Raw genomic sequence first — 21,726 nt, 5'->3', positions numbered from 1 at the left:
TGCGGGTTTTTTGCGCGTGAAAGAAAGTTATTTTTGACAAATTCAAAGTGCGGATAAGAATGCAACCACGAGGGCATATCGCCTTCCTTGCGGTTTAACTGTGCACTTTTTTTTGCTTCGATATCACTCCTGCTTGCTATGGATCGTTTTACAGATACGTAAACCCAACCGCATTTTAGCCCTCAAGAAACCATTGACGAAGCACTATCCTTGTGAATAATTACGCGAGAGATCCAGTTTCATTCTTTTTTTGCAAAACATGCTGCAAAAATAATAGCTTGAAATAGTTATAAAAATTAAAGATTAAATATATAATCTATTATATAAATTCTCGACTTAAATATTGTTGTAACGCGCGATTTGAATAAAATCCACTTATCAAATCGTGAAAATCGATTTACAATGAATTATTAAGTAACATGAGATATTCATGCACGCGTCTCGAGTGAAAAATTTAATCTCATTAACATATTAAAATGTCGCGTTAAGATAATAAGCACGACACAGTTCCGGGCTACTGGACCATAACATAAAAAAATCTCTTACATTTTTTTGGAGCGGAGATCTTTGAGAAAACACTACAAGCAATTGCAAACTAGTCAATTGTTCATTATGCATGACTTAATTTTCCTACCCGGAATAATTAATTTTTAAAAGAGTATTTTGCATATAGGATTAAACTTTATTTAAATCTGCCATATGAGAAAAATATGATACCTATATGCAAAGCAGCGAACAGCCGTCGGCGACAGTTCGTAAAAAACTCATCTGTCATTTTAAATAAGATTTTGCAATATATACACACATATATATATATATATATAGAGCTCCATTTATTCTTTCCGATAAATCGCTCGACGAACCGGAAATGGGTTTTTCTAAGAAGGAAAATGAAATACGAACACATTCGATCAATGGCGACGATGTCATTTGCGAATAAATGAACATTATGCATTTTCAGTATTCACGAAATCTATTATCAGATGTCTATTCTAAAAAAAATTAGCAATTAATAATAGAAAACTTCGCTTTTTTTTTAATAATTTACGGATCTCCGGTTTCTTGAAAAAATTCGCGATTCATATATTATTATTTTATCTCTAATCATTTGATATCAATAGTTAAATTTCAAGATAAATATTTCAAACATAACAAACTTCTCCCGATTCATTTAGTATTATCTCAATATTTAATATTGATGATTAAAGGTCAAAGTAAAGATAGAAAGATCAATTAAACTTCATACATAATTGCGAAAAATATTACGCTAAATCATATTATTCAATTAAGAAATTTGTATCACGCTAAACGTTTCATTAATTAAACTGGTGATTAAGATATTCGTAAAAATTCAAATTTTTTAATTATTCCATATGTAATTATGTTAAGTATATTCGATTTAATTTTGTTTCTTTCATATAGTGACAATTCGTTTCTATTCCATTCTACTTCAAGTGATAAAGATCGACGACCACGCGAACAAATCCGTAATATTTTCTCGATTTGTGCGCGATGCATTTCGCGACTAATTAATATTCTTCTAATTATCATAACATTCGCTAATTATGCGTTACAGTTTTATAATACATACTTATTATTTTTTAATTAATATTTAATTAGTAATTAATTAAGATTTCTATTTCCATTATATAGAAATGTTTCGATCTTATAGGTACAATTTAAATAACTTTTATATAATAGTATACTTTATTTGAAAAGATTCAAATATGTGAAATGTCACACATTTGCCGGGCACGTGACCACATAAATGGCCATGCGACACATGACACATGAACGGCCAGTGGAAAGTGACAATCGACGCAGACCGACTGGAAATGTCGAGATGTTCGTGGAGTCCTGCGAGTCAAAAGCCCGATGGCAATCACGCCTCATTGTGAACAAATGTAATTTAATAACGTGACAATTGGCCGCAACAGCATAATTCGCCGGTAGGGGGAAAACGATGACGCGAAAAGGAAGGATAAAACGGGTGAACGAAGGGAGAAAGAAAAGGAGATGAAGAAGTCTGAGGAAGAAAGGCAAAGAGGAAAGGGCATGGATTCTCGAAAAGTCTCGTGATATTTCTTCAAGATGTTGCATCAGTTTTCTTCTCTCTTTCCCTCTCTCGACATTTCTTCTTCCTTTTTATTATCTATCAAGGACAGCTCTAAAGTGATGTTGTAATATTAAAGTTTAATTAATCAGGACAAATCTTCATCTAATCTCAATATCTAGTTCAGCTACTAATTCTTAGTTAGTACTGAAAGAAACCGAGTTCCACAAAAATTAGCTGATTATAAAGCCTCTTATATAAAAATGTAAGATATCACAAATTTCAAAAATATTACACTAGATTATACATACTTGTCTAGTGCAATTTTATTAATTCCATTGCAATCATCCTGATCTATTCACTTTTCAAAATGAGGATTTATTTTTCACTTAATTTCCGTAATAAAGTAATCAATGGAAACGTATATAGAATCCATTACTGACTCTTAGCAATTATTCTGTTAAAAAAAATATTATGGGTGATCAACTTTGCCATTGTAAAGTTATATGTAAATCATTACTACGCCTCATGACTATGTTACATCAATGAGAAACCATGAATATATATTGCAACAATTTTCATTTTCATGGAATCCTTAATGGAAGAGAAATTATTGACTATCTCTCTCTCTCTCTATACTCACAATCATAAATGTTCTTCGTAAATTACGAAGACGTTTTTCTCAAAAGGATCGATAAATTGACGTGTTCTTATATACCCTCTTCGCCCTAAATGACTAGGTTGTTGAATTGGTGCCAGTTATAGTCTGAAAAGGAGAAATCGCACGTGCAATCGGTTCTATTGAAATTGGCACGTTAGAAAACTATAACGGATTCTAGTTATTATATAAAATTATGGCAAGATGCATTTCAAAATAAATGACACATGTGGAATCAGGTGGGGCCAAGTGACATGCGTGACTACGCATAATTCTTAATTAAAGTACGTACTTGATGTTATTCATGCGAGTCGTAATGGATTAATATCACTATTCTTGATGTAATATATGACAATAAAATATCATTTTTATTCGTTCTCATCAATTACAAAAAACCATATCTTTTAAATTTTTATAAAATATATTGTATACATTTTAATTGCACGATAATTAACAGCACTATTTACGTTGATGTTACAGGCATTCTCACTTTCATAAATTGCTGGGACGTCAAATGGGCGACGAGAGTGCAGGATATTTTCACGTATGCGAAACTACTCGCGCTTTTCATCATAATCTTCACGGGAGCCTATCAGCTGTGCACTGGTAAGTTTTATCGTTGAATACTTAAATTATTAACAAACAAAAGAAAATTTCACAAGAACTAGTCCAAGTGTATGAGTTTGAAGAAAATAAAGATATAAAGAAAAAAAATATAATATATATGTAGAAATTTATATATATGTATATATTAATAAAAAGGAAGAAGTATCGATATAAAAAATTATATGTTAAAAAATATATGTAAATATAATTAATAATTAAAAAAAAATTTTATTAAAATGTGATAATTTCACACGTTTTCAAAGAATTATAATTCAGAACAGAATGTTGCTGCATATATTTTCATATTGCATGTGCGTTCTCATAAAGACAAAATAACATTTTCGATAATCTGGTATCTCCGAAGTGGGGTAATTTAATTATACAAAACGGATAGGCTTGCTTAGAGTGCGTTACGTGATTAAGGGTTAATGACACTGTTGTAGAAGAGAACGATCGCGTGCAGTTTGGTGTGATTTCTAACGATCCCGACTAATGCTAATCGGTGCCGCGTGATTGCATTCTAACAATAAGTCTCTTATGCACCATACATTTTTGTTTCGTGTAACACGAACAGATTTCACAAAAAACGTGACAAAGTTTCCATGTATTTTCGATCAAGTAAAAAGAATCGACCTTGTGTCAGAAAAAAACTTTCTCTCCGTAGATGAATTGTCTATTCAGTTTGAACTTTTTTTCAACATAGTGACTTTTCATCTCTCCTTTCATATACTTGCTGTGTCATGGTGTTAAATTATATTGAAAGATAAAATCACGAATAAAAAATTAAGAAAGGAATTAAGAAACAAAACGGATAAAAATGAATCGTTCTATTGTCGAGGTAAAAATTAAATGTAAACCAAGAAAAAATTTTAAACAATTATAGAGATTATTCGTAGAATATTTTAAAAACAAAATAGATATAAACTTAAAGTTGAATATTTTCTTATCTCAATTGCAGAAATATTTTTAACATTAAACCTCTTGCAAAAAAAATACTTCTAAATCAATTTTCGTTCAAAAGTGGATCAATATCTCAAATCATTCGAGAAACACTTTATTGTCCATTTATACGGGTGAAACTGAAGAAAAGGACCGTCCAACCGGAAGTTGGACGTCTTTTCAGCATTGTACATTGCCGGACGAGACAATTACCCAATCAAAAAGGTGGGTTAAATACGCAGACGATGCGACGTGTAGTCGGTGTGCGTGCAAGGAATCGCTTAAATTAGACTATTCAGCGAACCAAATGGTTCCTTGACCGTGGCGTGTATACGACAATCATCTCGATTCTGACGACACATTTCACTGACCTTGCAAAATCGTACGCTCACCTTTAGTCAGCGACTTCGCTCTCATTTTTTTCTAAAAAATGAAATTGATTTAAAAGAAATTAAAAATAAATAAAATACCATAGTATCATAGTTGCATTTGTATTTTATGCACAGTTAAAATAAATTAATTAAATATTAATAAAAAAAATATATTAATATAAAAAATATTGATACTAAAATAATTAATATCATAAAAAATTGAGAATTATATAATTATTTATCTATCATGTTTATTTATGTCCTAGTTAATGAAACAATAATTCTACATCGACAATGTCTCTTTTCTTAGGACACACGCAGCATTTCACGTTCGACAATACTAACACGGAAGTTACATCTATAGCCCTTAGCTTTTATTCAGGCTTATTCGCTTACAACGGCTGGAACTACTTGAACTTCATCATCGAGGAATTAAAGGATCCCGTTAGGTGAGAAAATTTTTTACATCGCGGAGGAAACTAAACACAATATGCCAAGCATATTATAATTAAACTATAATCTAGTGATACAATAATTGTTACAAAATCGTTGTACAACCATGTATCTATTTAGAAATCTACCGAGGGCAATTGGCATTTCGTGCACTCTTGTTACGGTTGTCTACGTCTTCACGAATATGGCTTTCTATACGACCCTTAGCCCTGTCGAAGTGCTCGGCAGCGAAGCTGTGGCAGTGGTAATTAATCATAAATATGCTTTTCCAATTTTAAAACCGAATCTCTTCATTTTTGTCAAAAGAAATAATTAATTTTCAATTGTTAATAATTCATTAATCTATTTTAATCACATAATATACACATATACATATATGTACAAATATAATTTTTCTTTTTCTAATCTTTTTTCTTTTCATCTTTCTATTTATTATTTTTTTCTTTATTATCAAATAATTAAATATTAAATAATATTATTAAATATTTATTATTAAAATATCTTTATATTTAAATTTATCAATTATTTACTGTAGTCATTATTTTCTATGCAGATCGATACGATATTTTTCCAATTAATTCTTTTGCTCTTTAAAATTTCGAAATTACCCTCGTTTTTCGCAGACATATGCAAACAGATTGTTCGGCGTGATGGCATGGACGATACCAGTTTTTGTGGCTCTGTCCACGTTCGGTGCGGTCAATGGTATTTTGCTCACGTCCTCGCGGCTCTTCTACGCGGGTGCCTGCGAGGGTCAGATGCCGGAAATATTGACGATGATCCAAATTTCTAGGCTCACGCCCACACCCGCCATACTGTGCATGGTAAAAATCACTTTTCTCTTTCCGTAAATATCTTAGCCCTCCACCTGTTGAGATAAACTTGCTAAAGATATATAAATTGGTCGAAAAGACCGCGCTAACATTAAGTACATTATATAAAATGTATACATTAATATACTATTAATAACATTGATTAATAACATATTGAAAATTATAATATTAAAAAAAATATAATTTTTGTCGAATATAACATGGTGGAAACAGATAAATTTTTGTTAGTAAATAAGAGATTCATTTATTTTTCAAAAAGCTTAATGCAAAAGTGTTAATAATCTTTGTTGGAAATTATGTCATATTAAATAATATATCATGTCTTCTGTGAAATTATGAAACAATATAGATTTCGTGTCGCATCACAAGCGGATTTTCTTGTTTATTGATCATTGATTGCTGTCAGAGTCGGCAAACAAAAAAACAATGTAACTGGTAGATTGCTTCGAATCTTTATCTATAGTCAAACCAACTCTGTCGATTCAAGACCATCACATAGATCAAACAGCGTTACTTGAAAACTTGTTTGCAATCTTTTCTAGGCATTGCTCTCCATGCTGTATCTATGCTCTTCCGACATCTCCGCTCTCATCAATTATGTTGGCTTCGCCACTTGGGTACGTACAACGATTTTCGCATTTTGCTCTATCTCTTAGGAAACAATGCACGTATAAAGTCTTAAGGAATAATTTCACATTTGATTGACAATCAGATAAAAAAATGGATATCAGAAGAGATGGCTATTATATCTTATCGCCGCTAATGTAATTTCTATGTTCGAATTTTAATTTGCCGTAAACGCTAACGCGAAGCAGCAAGCTAATTTTTCCCGACATTATTATGCAAAAAAAGCCGAATGATGTTTCGTCACGAAGGTCATGCAACATCATGATCGCATGATCACTGCGAATTTATGTACCTGTCCTTAACGAAACATTAGCTCGTCCGGATGAATAATTTTTCAATTGCTCATACTACTCATCGTCAGAATAATTGGCTTTGAGTCACCGTAGAATTAATATCTCGTTGTGTACACATAAGTGCCTTTCTATTAAAAAATAATCACTTTGTAACGCCGCGCCGAGCCGATCCATTAATTTAGAATCAATTTTTGCGCGATGTATTTACTTGTCCTCTGTCAATAATTTTTTTAAACATTTTTTTAGTTTAAATATATATGTTATTATATATTAAATTAATATAACAAATTAATATAAGTTATATATTAAATTAAATATATAATTTAGTTTAATAATAGTATTTATTTTCAGCATCTTTTGCTAATATATTATTTTTCTAATTAATACTGTCAACCATCTAAATTCTTTTAATTTCTAAGATTTTCAATATAAAAATAATATCTTTTTAATTTGATTTGTAGCTCAGCATAGGCGTATCCGTGCTATGCCTTCCTTGGCTCAGATGGAGTCAACCGAACTTGCAGAGGCCGATCAAGGTGAATCTTTTCTTTCCGATCATCTACATCTTGGCCACTCTTTTCGTTACTATAGTTCCGATGTATGCCAGTCCCGTTGAAACAGGTAAAGATCTGTCATCGACAAATCGCATCGTGATTGTTATCATGAAGAACATTTTGTAAAAATAATTTCATCTTTCAGGATACGGCTGTCTGATGATACTCTCTTCTGTACCTGTTTATTTTGTGTTCATCGCGTGGAAGAACAAGCCGAAATTCTTCCAAGAAGGAGTCGGTAAGTCTAACAAGCATAATATGATTGCATACAATATGTTATCCATTAAAATAAATTATTATGTCGAAATATGTGGAAACTATAACAAATATCAGATCAGATGACTTTCTTTGCTTTACTTTGAGTAGTGTCGCGTTTAAGAATGAGAAGACAGAAATGAAGGAAAAAATATTGCGTCGGCTATTATGTCTCTCTTTCGTAAAATTTTAGTTATAGAATAATTTAAGAAATTTTTCATTGATGCGAGTTTGTGATTTTGCAATTTTGCATTTTCGTACATTTCTGTTTAATTAATTTATTCCCGCAGGCACCATCACCAAAACTTTGCAGAAGCTAATGGTAGTCGTGGGACCACAAAAGACAAAGGTTCAAAACACACTGTAACAATTTTACTCTTGCCATATGTCACGCATGCTTAGCATTCATCCATTTTTGTTGCACTTTCATCTAATCTATATATAATCTATATATAACGTTTACTCGTCTCTCTCGTCTTTCGAAATCACTCTCGATGCATTGCATGCCTTAATCAAGATTTTCTCTTGTTATATTATGCATCTACATTTTATTGCACAACATCTCTATTTGAACTATCAATATCATATATTAATATTTTGTGTTTGAACAAAATATAACAATCGAACTTTTGTTTGCCATCTATTCATCCTGCTTTTCATATATTTCTTCAGTTTAAAATACGACTCAATTTTTAGTGCATCACTGCACAATCGGATAATCCGTTAATTGAAATAGAATATTTCTTATATATATCTCTCTGAAATTTTGAAGATAAATTTTGAGTGCTTTGAAAATGACAAAAGAAAAAATTTTTCTTCAAAATTAATTTTTTTTATATTATCAAATTCTTAAAAATATTTTTTGTTGCACATTTTGCCGGAAATACTGATTCTCAAATTCAACCAAATTTTTCTCAGTTTCTCTTGAATCGGAGGAAGATGTACTTTCCAAAATATTCTCGTAAACAACATGAAAATGCCATCAATTTTATTTGAGAAAAATGTGTTTTATAGCTCTTATATAATCATCAATTTCACTTGAGTTGATTAGAACATTGTTGAGATTTGATTTTGCACATCTCACACACCAACACCGACACAAACATGCCGACACATATATTAACTCGAATCTCTCTTAAAGCTGTAACAACCCAAATATCAAAAGCAACCTATAACAACAGATCTGTCGATTAACTATGATTCCTTGCTAGAACCGCATTTGCATCCGAAGACTGGAACCACCGTAAGTCGAGTGTTTGTAACGTGTCATTCTTTTCCTGTTTCAGTAAGCGCGACGAAGTTGCTGCAAAAGATATTGTTGGTAGTCGGCAAATCGAAACCCGCTCAGGTGTAATCAGTTAAGACAAGTCGAATCGAGGTCGATGACGGACGATGACGAGCTCTCTTCGAAACAGAAGATCGGGAAGGATTTTCGTCAATCTTCGAATCGGTGAAGGATGTACCGGTTTGACAGATCGATTATTTCTTCTCTTCAAGGGAACGGTGTCCTAGGCAACAAGAGACAGCCATATTGTGTCAGGGCACCGACAGGGTAGGGAAATGTCAAAGTGCAGCTCGTCTAGATCCGGATCCGCCCGTTCGACTACAAAGTTTCGAAATAAGGCTGTTGTCTCTCGTTCCACGGCGAAGGGATATACGCGATGACACGACTGCACGCTTTTAAATTATATATTTTTGTTTAAAAGTTTGCAGTAAGAGAAATTTTTGAGCTCTTTGATGTAAAATATTAATTATATAATCTCAATATCGTCATTATATATAGATTATATTAATATTGTCGATATGGGACAGAGATGATTTCGATACAGTATCATGACGTAAATGTTACTTGTTTTCTAAGCAACAAATAACATTCGAATATTTCAACGCTTTACTCGAATAACAGGATAGAATAATTGTAAAAAATGGAAATGATTTATTATTTAAATATTTTTGAGATGTGTTATAACATATTGAATTTCCGCGTTAAACACCGATCATGCTATCACTACTAAATATATAAAATATTTTATTTATTGTACATATGTATATCACATTCGCGCCTGTGTGCGCGAATTCGACTGCAAATTTAAAAAAGATCGCTGGTATAAAAATAATTACGATCGTGATTAAATTTTACTTATTCATCTCATATTATAAAGATTTTAATTTAAAAATCATGATTCTATTTATCAAATCAATTTTTTGAATGAATTTTAAATAAGGAATTTATGCACATATATGAATTATATTTATTATATAAGCTTTTTCCCTCAAATTAAACTAATTGAGCAAAAGACTCATACTAATTATAAATTATACACAATCTGATGTATACATGTAAACATTATGACTTAAAAATTCACGTTTAAGATGCGTGTAAACTTCGAAATAACTTACGCGCGAGACACATATCGTTCTGAGATGGAAGGGAAATACGAGTCTCATCGCGATTATATCTCTCTCCGTGAGATGAATTCTGCGTTAGAACTAGAACGGAAGAGCCGAATTGTAGAAAGTCCGATTAGAACGCGCGCCAGAAAGTGGTTGAGATAACGATTAAAGCGTCACTGTAATTAATTATTAATTAAGCGCTGTTTAAGCTATTAGTTTTACTCATTGTTAGTCCTGAAGTGTTTCTTCGACTAGACGATGTTTGCTGTAAGTGTATCGCGATCCTCGCGTTATCTCAACTTCGTTAATTTCTGGCACTCGTGCGCAATTTGTAATTTGTGAACTTTACAACCTTTGAGAGATTCTACCATCTGGTTCCATATTTACAGGATATCGCTTCTTTTAGTTTCACAAACATCGATATTTAATTTTATAGTCAAACTAGGGATGCAAATATCCAAAAACGATATCGATATATTCGATATTAAAACGCTCGTGGAAGAACTATATTTGCAGAGACATTAGTGTTGTTTTTAATTAATGAAAATGCTAAAATATATATCGCAATAATCTTAAAAAGAGCAAGGACTTTAGAAGATTAAATTATTAAAAAAAGAATATATATAATACGTAACAAAACTGTGATTATATATAGATGCTGACAGCTACTTTTATTTCTCTGACATATTTTTAGCCAATTTATTGAAAACATTATAGAGAAAATGTCTGTTTATAATGTTTTATGAAAGTTTTACTAAGAAAAAATTTATTTATTTTATCTAACTTAATTTATTATTTATTTTATGAAAAAGAAAACGATTTGATGCGATAGTCGTTGCAGAAATAAATGCCTCGTGTCTTATTGCAAGGGATGTAGAAAATATTTTGATATATCGTTAATAATATCTTGCATCCCTAATAGAGAGAGAAAAATCTGTGCGCGAATCACGTGCGTGGAAGAGATTTAGACTCTTCGTTTCGGCAAAACGCACTTTTAACACACACGATCGTCTTTTCCGTTTAAGTTAATTCCTAATTTTAATTTAATCGTAATAATACGTCACGTTTCTTCTGTAAGACAGACAGGTTAAAAGTGCATTTGTTACGCGCTGACACTCGATTGTCAACGTCGCATAATAGTTTTACATTTTACTGCCACTGGTGAAAAAATTATATGCGTGTGTGTGCGAGTATGTGTGCAAGTATATGTGCTGTAATATGGAAAAACGTACGTGGATCAATCGAGTGAAGTCGGTTGGCGCGTTTGATACAGGGCGAAGAAAATAAATAGGGATTAAAAAAGGATCAAGAAAAATATTAATCTTCTGCTATTTGGAAGGAGGAATAAATAAGATTAATTTTAATGGAGGCAAACTCTTGTAGAGAAAAAAAAATTCTAAGAAAACGTTCTATACGTTTAATGCGAGTCGAAGAAAAAAAGTGACGTTTGCAGGCAAATTAATGAATGAAGAAGTAACTTGAAAAAATAATTATTAGATGAGTCTATAAGTTCATGCATGCTTTTGATAAACTTCAACAATAAATAAAAAGATGAAATACAATTTATTTTTTAAATCATGATATATATCTTCATTTTCGACAATTAATTATTTTCAATCGCATGAACTTATAAACGTTACCATAACGATTATATTATTTATCGAGTCTTTAAAACCCTCATCTACTCCAAGATTAATTACGAAAGAATCAAAGAGAAGAAAGAAAGAGAGAAAGAAAAGAAAAAATTTCGTCATCACATCGATTGCATGAAAATGTGTTTCCGTTGACAGGAATAATTTGTATGCATATTGCTCGATCTTTGGGCGCGTTTGTGCCTCTCAAGACGTGATTATACTTAAGTAGAGTCTCGATTTTGGTATATGATATTGATGGAAGCAGATAATAACGCTTAAAGTGATCGGGGAGCAAAATTCATTGAATAGAATTTCGTTTTTTCGACCGCTTTACCGTGATTAGCCATTTTCATTCTTAAATGACGCTTTGTTCTCTTTGGTGAAAGATCTCTTTTTTTTATTCGATGTAATATTGTATACTTTGTATATGCTTAGATCTTTGTTTCTCAGAGCAGAAGATAATCTAAGCGCAAGAAACTACACTGTTGCACATATCCGTAGTAAAATTTTTCTAAGACCAAGCTTTTTCTCAGGATGTTCTCGAGACGAAAAATCTCGCCTAATTGAAAAGAGCCGTCTTAACTTCCTACATAGTTTTAGTTATCGCAGTATCGTATTTAAGAGAGCAGCTCGGCGATTCGTCCGCTTTAAAATTTAAAAAAATTTTGGACATTTAAATTATATAAAATAGTTCCTAGCATATTAATCAAATATTAATAAATTTTTTATGACAAAATTCTCAAAACACTTAAGGCATTAACTTTCTTTCGCGAGCTTGAATTGTTTCGTCATAATGATCAGACGGATCGTTGATGTTACTCGTCATAAGAAGTGATAATTATATAATTCTTCGTCATTTAGCTATATTTTTATGGGACACATGTTTCGAGAATCACAAACACTCATCAACGCTCCTCAGGATGCCTGTGGGTACGAAATTACATAACAAAAATGAACTTTAGACTGAAGACTGTTGAACTTTCTCAGCTAGAATGTATTTAAGCAAACGTCCTTGATTATATTCTTAATATTTGAAACTTTGCCAGTTTTGTTGCCTTTTACTATGACGATAATGATTCAATATCATATTAAAGAGCGTGCACACGAATATTATTATTAACGAGAGTAAGAATAAGAATAATTTTAATGTTAAAATAAATTTTAGAGAACATTTTTAATTAAATTATAAATAATCGTTGTAATTAACTCAATTTTGATAAAAATATTAAATATTAACAGATACCAACAGGCATTCTGACTTGTGACAATAAAAGGCATCAATGAATTGATCGATGTAAAATTAAGTGAAAAAAGAGAAAACGACAGTGTGCGCGCGAGAAAGATGGGGAAGAATATTATTAATATGTGAGTGCATTTTTTATATTCGTTTTTATGTTGAAGCCTGTAATATGAGTGTGCGTTTGGGTCGATTTTCCGAGATTGACCTATCGATTAACAATGAACTGTGTAAAGTAATGCATCATTTTCTCGCATAATGCGTTACGGATTTAACAATCGAATCTAAGAATTGTAGCTTAGGATCTGAGCACGTGAAAAAAATGGAAAAGAGGAAAAAAATATATATATATATATAAAGAACGAACTGTGACAATATATATATTATATTGTGTATAAATACCGTGTATTAATTATGCAACACCCTCCTCTCACATTTACGACTGAAGAAAAATAAACAAGCTCGTCGAAAAGTATCGATGTTCTGATTTTTTCGCGAATGCGAGTGAATGAAAGAAAATCAAATGAAGACAAAATTAACAAGATCACGATGAGTCTGGTTATATACGTATCTATATATTTTGCATGTATAAACATATAAGTTATAAATACAGTAGGCCCGTGCGTATTTATAACTTACACACGATAATATATATGTATATATTTATAATATTTATATAATCTTTCTTTTTTTTCGCAGCAAAGTTGTACAACGTATCGAAGTTGTAAAAAACGAAAATATTCATTTGGCTCTCTCCGTGTAGAACAGAATACTATTTTACATTATCTCATTCGATATTCCCTTTCCAGGATTGTCCGTTTGCGTAACAAATCGTTTTCATCTACTTAGAAACTAATAAAAATCCGAATTTAAAAACATTAAATTATTTTACATCGCAGATTAATAATAATTAAAGAAAAAACATCGAAATCTGTCTCGCGTAAAGATTTCTCTGTACGTATATAAAACGAATGAATACCTGGCCTGTCGAATTATTAATTAATCACTGACTAACGTTCATTGATCCGATATATATTCTTTTTTTTTCCTGAAGCGGATAAATCGGAAGAATATAAAGCGTACAAATAATTGTGCGCGCGCATATACATCATTAATGAATAATTTAAGACGCTTAATTAGGCTCTCGTATTTTTACAATTTGTCCTTCCGTCGACGGGCTTGCGCGAAAAATTCGCGACTAATGATCAACTAAACACCTCTAACGTGTCTCCGCGTGTGTGTATGTATGTGTGTTTGTATATTTGTATGCATGTGTGAGCGCGCGAGAGTTCATTGAAACTCGCCTCGTTAAAGTATCATACGCTATAATCTACAATGGGACGACGTCGCAAGTAATTAGAATTACATACTAACTCTGCAGCGAGTTGATTCGCGATAATCTCCCGTTGCAATGACGCCACCTTTATCGTATAACGATAAAGATCTAGGCCCGCTTCGAGTGTGACGTCATATGGCGCGAAAATAGCTTACGCAATTAATCGCGAGATATAATTTGTAACATCGAAATGCGAAAGTATAAAACTAACGAGGGAAGTTAGGCAACCCGAAAATTTAAAAAAATTTGGAAACTTTGTCTACAAGTAGAGTAAGAGTTCATCCGTAATACAAAACTATTTTTTGTTCGTGCTAAAGGGGTGAAACCATCCCTCATAAGTAGAATGACTGTTTGCTTTTTTCAATATATCTCGAAAATTATTATAAGATATCAAAAAAATGTTGTAGACAAAAATTTTATGATAAAACGGACTTCTATTTAATCACGTTAATAAAATTTTTCAATATTATTAATCCTCAAAAATCAGCAGGAACAAAAAATAGTTTTGCGTCACGGATGAACCACTCCTACACAAAGTTCTGTAAGCAAGAGAAATATTTTTGGATAATAGAATTAAATGATAGAATGAAAATACACGCGCAACACACCGGTTCTCTTTTAAAATACGAAACGCGATCATCGTTATCATTTTCCAATAGTACTATAATTATCAATTTTTATCGCTGTGTAAAACATCGCGGTGTCACAATTATCTTATGTCGCATTCAACACTTGTCGAGACTCCCAGCTATACTTATATGTATACATTCGCTACTACTAACTACTATTACACGCGTTAATGCGCCACCGCGATAAGTCAATCAACGCCAAAGTGACGCTCCGTTATCTTGGCATGATGAATACGACATCACAACTGAAGCAACGAGGCGTTTATTACAGGTGATGTTGACACGGCAACGGATCGAGGATGAGAGAGGAAAGATGAATGAGGAGACGAGATACGCATAGAGCGATAAAAGCGTCGCTCCGTTTTTCGCGAATATACACGCGATCTTACATTCGCGCCTTACATTACTATAATATTCATATACAAGTATCTATTAGTCTGTGTGTCCCGTGCGCTTAATTAGTTCCTATCGATATTACTCACTGACGTATTTACACAGAGAACTGTCGGCCTCCTCTCGCGTATAACATAATGTTACTCATATATTATTTCCTATATATATATATATATATATATATATATAAATCCTTCGAGGATGGACGCTGAAAAATTATGCACGACAAATCATCTCAAGTCATCATTCGCGCGAAAAAATCCTTATACATTCTCGAAGCTTGACAATTTATTACTTTTATACTAATCTGTGAAATCCGAAATTTTTCATTCGGATTGCGTTGTATACAAAATTACAGGGCAGATCTCTTACAGGAGAAATAATTGTATCTGATATAAAATATAATCTAAAATCATAAAAAAATTGTCCATACAATCTGTTATCTATCTCTATGTCAATCAGTTCTAAATTATATACTGGCATATTTTGGAGACCGCGTGATAATTGAATCTGTCATTGTCTGTCATCGAAATTACAACCGACGACACGTAGAATCGGACGACTAATGAAAATATATCATCGCGATAATTTCACTCGCTTTCGAATTCACTCTCTTCGAAAATGTGAGTGCTCTGTCTAATACTTTCAATCTGTTTCAAAATACAGTCTCCTCTCGTACAACAGACATGACAAACTGGCACAGGCAAGCGTTACCTGCTCAGGCTACTTAGCTATCATCTAATTATCCTTCCAGGACCTTTCAGAATCCTGCAAAGGTATCATAGAAAAAAAATTAGCTACCATAGCTAAACTTTAGCTGTTCCTATATCACACATGAAATTTAATTACCATGCTTAAATTTTATGTTAACTAATCATTTTCTAGCTGTAAACTGTGGATAAAAAATATTAGTAACCATAGCTAAGCGTGATAACTAAATTTCAGATTATAATATACAGCTAAAATTGAGCTATGGTGGTGAATTTTTGTTCCGTGTCCGGACGAAGACTCGCGTTTCACACAATGACGAAATGGAATGGAACTACTACATGTTAGTACGACAAATATTAGTTGCTTTCCATTTACATCAAAACTCAGATAAATCTCACTTCTGTCTTTCTTTAACATAGATGTTGAAGAAAGACAGAAGTGAGATTTATCTGAGTTTTGATGTAAATGGAAAGCAACTATCAACGCGGAGGATATATCCACATTTCTTCTTAGGTCAAACATTTTTTTCCATTATTATCCATTAATTAATCTATCATCACTAGAGAAGATTTGGCCTCAAATTTGCTCGACGAGAATTTGCGTGCGAGTTTAATTATGTACAGGCAACAAGAACGATATATATATATACATATATAATCCGGTTTCCAAATAAGTTGTCTTCTCCTCTTTCGATGAGATTTTAATTACAGAATACCTAATCCATATCGCGTATGTAATCGCGTCGACGAAATGTTTACATACAGATTCATAATTTATATACGAATTGTACAGGAGAAGCGAATGCTAAATTTGCAAAAGTATATTCAGCAATCTATCGTTTATATATACCTATTTATATATCTACGTTACATACATAGGCAAAAAAATATATATATGTATATATGTGTACCTATATGTGAATAAGTTACGCGCTTATTAGAAAAATTATTAAATAATTTGGTATTTCGTGAATATATGTATATAATAATCGGACATCATCGTCTACAGTTTACGGTAGACTGTAACAGATCTCGCAATGGATCTCTTTAGATCGAAATATCTTATACCCGTGTTGTTATAAAACGATGAATGCGCGATAGGAAGTAACGTCTTAAAAGTATTTCTGAACCATTCGGTATAAATTAACAATGTAGCGTGATTAAACAGAAGACGCTTCGAGAAATCACAGTTGAAAGATGACGAGAAATTCTATACGCTAAAGTGTGAGTTCGTGAAGAAAGAGTTGTCGACGCGGAAAGAATTAATTCACAAATGATCACAAATTATATTGTTAAGTAAAATTTTTGCAAATTAAACATATTGTTGAATATCTAGCAACTTAAAGTATCTCCTCGCAAGAGTAGACGAAGATTCAATTCTGTATGAAACTATAATTAATTAATTTACGATTTATTGTACTAATAAAAAATCGATCTTTAGATTTCAAGATAAATTTCAAGTTCACAGAATTTTACAGAAAATTTAAGAAAAAAACTTTTTCTGTTTACATTTCAACGAATAATAAATGCTTTTGCGTCTACATCGATGAAAGAATCGTGTGACATGAACGAGTGGGTATATTTATTCAATGAGAGGGGTTTTTCACATCTGCTTTATCACACATCGATCTCGAGCCGATTGACATAATCGTTACATGCGATAGAACATAATAATATGTTTACCACATAAATTATGTATATCACTGATAAGAATCGAAATTTAACTTAAAAACCATTATTCTGTATATATCCTGTCATTTCAATGTCCGATATTACGTGCGCGTTAAAAAATGGACGTCAAATATCAGCCGAATAAAAAATAATGCCCATAGTTGTGAGAGAAAGAGATCTCGAATTTTTTGCCAAAATTTATTATTGCTTCTTAGGCCGGTGTTTTAAATTATCTGTGCACATAAAAAAAGGAGAGAATTTTCTCTAAAATAAAATAACATTTTTTTCAAATACAATATGTTAATATTTTAAATCCATATGTACGTCAAAAAAGAAAATATCTAAATATAAGACGAGAAATGATCAATTCTCCTGGTACTTAATCGAAAGACATTTGACCTCCATTCTTCAATCAGTCTCGCGGTCTCGGTAAATTAGTCTTACTTATTTCAGCATATAATCATCGTAAAGAGTAATTATCTTGACAATACATAGAGCCATGAGAGGAAGTTTGTTCGGACTATTGTTCGCGTACGATTGCTAGACACAATTTGTGCTTTGTTCCATCCTAATAAATATTTATATTCGGTTCATCAAGAGCAAAATTACTCAATTAAATTATATGAATGGGCAATTTGTAATTCGACTCATAAAAATTTATCCAAGTCCTTGCTTATCAATACAAAATTTAAAAAATTCGACTTAGAATGAAATATATACCTTTAATTCACATTAATGTGCGTTTGTGTGCGTGAGCCTGTTTGTACGATCTCGTTTGTGCACATCTTTCTTTCTAACAATAATTTCTTTACAAATGAAAATGAGACAAGAAATTACTTAAACACTTTTTGTGCCACTTGTAAATCTAGAAAAAGCTCCTCAAACATTAGCCTTAATTTAATAATTTCGTTCTAATTATCTCTCTTTGCAGCTTCTCTCTCCCTCTCTCTCTCTCTCACTTTCTCGAGAAAAAGCTATACTGTGACTGACAGCAGATTTTCAAGACTAATTACTATGTGTTCACACAACAATCATTGAGTCAATCCTTTAATAAATGACGGAGTTTCACATTATTATGTTAAATAAACGCGTTTCGCGTATAAAAAAATGTGAAAATAAAAATAAAATCTATTTTTTTAATTACTATTATTTTTAATATGTCGATCGATATTATTCTCCGTGCGAATCTGTCGGCGATATCGATACTTTTGTAACAGAGATTCTCTCAACGAGATTAAGAAGCACAATTTCGGATACATCGAGAGTTTACGAGATGCATTAAAAGGAGAAGCCACCAGACATTCTCGACACGATGGACCGCGACGACTATCTGCCAGATATGTAATACCCGAGGACTTCGACGAGGAAACTCCAATCGTTGGCAGGCAAAGATTGGAGAACCGCCAAAGTGCTCGCAAAACTGTCCGAAAGTGCATCGTTAATCCGATCCGTCGCGCGATTCGCGAAATCTTCTCGCTCGTTTCTCGGACTGTGTCGCGTCGCAGGGATTTATCTGTCACGCGATAGAAAATAAATCGTCAAAATTTGAGGTACCTACTTTGTAATGAAAATAAAATGCGCGCGCACGCTTTTAGCATATTATAACAGTAACCGTGTCTCCTTTCGATAAGTGGGATGGCCTGGAATCTTCGATTTTAATCTAATTTTAACGACAGAATTCTGCGAAAGATTTAAAACTCGACTTCCCTCTCGATACTCTGCGAAAACTTTGTGTCTGACTCTTTATTTTAGCATTAAAATTATATCTAATCATTATATATTCAGGTCGACTTTAATACTGGATTAACTTATCGTGAGATGTTTTTTTCTTTGAGAGATAAAAGAAGATTCTAAAAAAAACGCAATTATTATAATTTGAAAAACATGATTAAATTAAAGAATATCGGATATCGTCGAAAAATGCAATTTTTGTTTATTATCGTACACTCCTTGTTTTCTGATTATATCAAATAAATGAACCAAAATTGTATAGTGTGTTAAAAGCATCCGAGTAGACGAGCGAATTGTTATTTAACAAAACCGAAAACATTCGGTCAGTTTATTTTCATTCGTCAATTTAATTAATTCGACAAAGTCGCAACATTTGTGGCAATATCGCATCAATATACATAATACATACGCTTCTCGGCGCCATCAACTCGGTTGTCATCGTTTTCACATTACACGCACGTGCCTTCGACCTCTGAATATACAGGGTGTTAAAGAAAAGGATAAAATATTTAGTATGCCCAAAAACAAGTTAAAAAGTCTTAATAAATATGGATCCGCAAATAAATTATTTTTTATATTTTTATTTTTATTACTTCTTTTTATTTTTTATTATTTTATTCATGTAAATTTAGGTAGATTAAATGAAATTATAAGTAAGTTAAGTTATATTTTGAAAATGGGCTCATTTGCAGTCCCAGATTTATTAAGACCTTTCTTTTGACTTCTTTCTAGACATACTAAATCCTCTTAAAATATTTCAACTTTTTTTTCAACACCCTGTACGTATCGGGTTAACGTTTATAAACGGTGCACGCGAGCGTTTATTTGCTTCACTTTCCTGGTGTCGGGTGTCCGCATTTACCGGTAGCTTAACGTCGCAATACACCATCGCGGGAACGAGCGAGCTCACGTGCACTTTTATGACCTGTCGGTTCCACGTGCGAGCCCGCGTTATCGCGCTCACTCGTCTACGCACGAATATCTCTCCTATATTCTATTTCGACGAATCTCAGATCCCAGATCCCTCTATATCGAGCGCGAGATTCATAAATCATAAAAGCCATTCGCGCGCGAACGAGATCCCAAGTTTACGAGCCGAAGTTCTTGGCCATCTAGTTTAATCGCTTCCGACACAATACGACCTTATAAACTGCATATCGGGGTTGTCGTCGACGACCGAAAACTAGACCGGAGCGATTGCGATTGCCTCGAGATTCTCGGAAAGTACTTGAAACGATTCGAATATGAAATGAAGTTATACTGCGGTATACTCATACATATACGATTCCCCGTACTTGATTGAGCGCCAAGATGCTCTTCGATACGGTTCTCCGAATCGTTGAAAATAAAAAGATCTATCGTCTAAGTGCGACGAGAAAATTTTAAAAAATCAATCGTATCGTATAAACTAATTATATATAAATACGTAGTCTCAATTTAAAAAAATTTCGTAAGTACATATAAACATTTTTTACGTACACAAATATATGATTGCACATCCGCTTGCAGTTTTCTACACCTAAATGTATACTTGTTTTTCTCATCCCTCCTAAGTTGCTTCTCAACTTAAAATACGGCCGAAACACGAGATTGAAAATTTCGAGCATTTTATGATTCAACGAAAAATAAAATGCTCTTCGCTGCTGCACATTTTGAAAACTAAATTTCCCGTATTCTCGGAAAATGACACGTACCTCGTAATCACGTCGAATAAGATAATCATCTATCCATATGCCGCTCTGAATCCTCATCTGTCATTCATAAATCGAAACACATCGAGGCTCAATAAAGCAGGTCGATATACGCACAAAAGTGCGTGTCGTACTCGAGGAAGATATATTTGGTAACGAACGTATACCTACCACCTGACTGTATTCAATACTGGCGTATGTCGTGTATGGCTATGTATATGCGTGTAGAATCGCGAATTTCCGATCGCGCGAATTGCAGATCCGATCTAGTGAATCCAAGAGAATATGTCGGGGATTATGACACTTTCGACAGTTCGCAGTTGATTTCCTATTAAACGAGCCGTGTAACCGCGTTCGTACAACGATTACCGAGAAGTCGGATGCCGAGGGGAAAAATCGGAAAGATCGGCTTGCTTTTATCACAGCAGCCGCTGGCAACAGCAGCATCTGGACACACGTCATCGTCAGCCGCGGCAACAGTGTCGAAACGGCGACGACGTCGATCGATTCAGGCTGTTATTTGCATTCATCCTGGATCAGCTGGCCGGCATTTCCGAGCTCTGCGTCTGCGACAACTCTTGCAGATAACATTCCGACAACGGGACTTCCCTTGTGCGAGCGCTCTGCTTTCTCTGCGCAACATAATTATAATATATAT

At 32.9% G+C, this 21,726-nt stretch overlaps 2 protein-coding genes across 5 annotated transcripts in view; one reads left to right on the top strand and one right to left on the bottom strand.

Annotated features, from left to right (window-relative positions):
• The window catches only part of LOC114940911 (Y+L amino acid transporter 2), a 32,678-nt gene extending 18,595 nt beyond the window's left edge, over positions 1–14,083 (top strand). For 2 of the 4 annotated variants that reach the window (XM_029315695.2, XM_029315694.2), the window contains exons 4-11: positions 3,192–3,317; positions 4,938–5,076; positions 5,201–5,324; positions 5,704–5,904; positions 6,456–6,530; positions 7,295–7,454; positions 7,533–7,625; positions 7,933–8,996. In XM_029315695.2, coding sequence (XP_029171528.1) covers positions 3,192–3,317; positions 4,938–5,076; positions 5,201–5,324; positions 5,704–5,904; positions 6,456–6,530; positions 7,295–7,454; positions 7,533–7,625; positions 7,933–8,009 — 995 coding nt within the window. In that variant the 3' untranslated portion in view covers positions 8,010–8,996. Of the gene's footprint in view, positions 1–3,191; positions 3,318–4,937; positions 5,077–5,200; positions 5,325–5,703; positions 5,905–6,455; positions 6,531–7,294; positions 7,455–7,532; positions 7,626–7,932 lie in introns of all 4 variants that reach the window. The other 2 variants (XM_029315698.2, XM_029315697.2) reach the window with 2 other exon arrangements.
• Positions 12,208–21,726, bottom strand: part of Gprk2 (G protein-coupled receptor kinase 2) — a 25,598-nt gene continuing 16,079 nt past the window's right edge. Inside the window, exon 7 of the mRNA XM_029315637.2 lies at positions 12,208–21,700. Within this exon, the coding sequence (XP_029171470.2) occupies positions 21,605–21,700 (96 nt within the window). The 3' untranslated portion in view covers positions 12,208–21,604. The remainder of the gene's footprint in view (positions 21,701–21,726) is intronic.

Source organism: Nylanderia fulva, unplaced genomic scaffold, assembly GCF_048542155.1.
Source record: "Nylanderia fulva isolate GAGA-0341 unplaced genomic scaffold, ASM4854215v1 Scaffold7, whole genome shotgun sequence".
Classification (NCBI taxonomy): Eukaryota; Metazoa; Arthropoda; class Insecta; order Hymenoptera; family Formicidae; genus Nylanderia; species Nylanderia fulva.
Note: the sequence above shows the minus strand (reverse complement) of the source record. Positions and strands in the feature narration are given on the sequence as shown.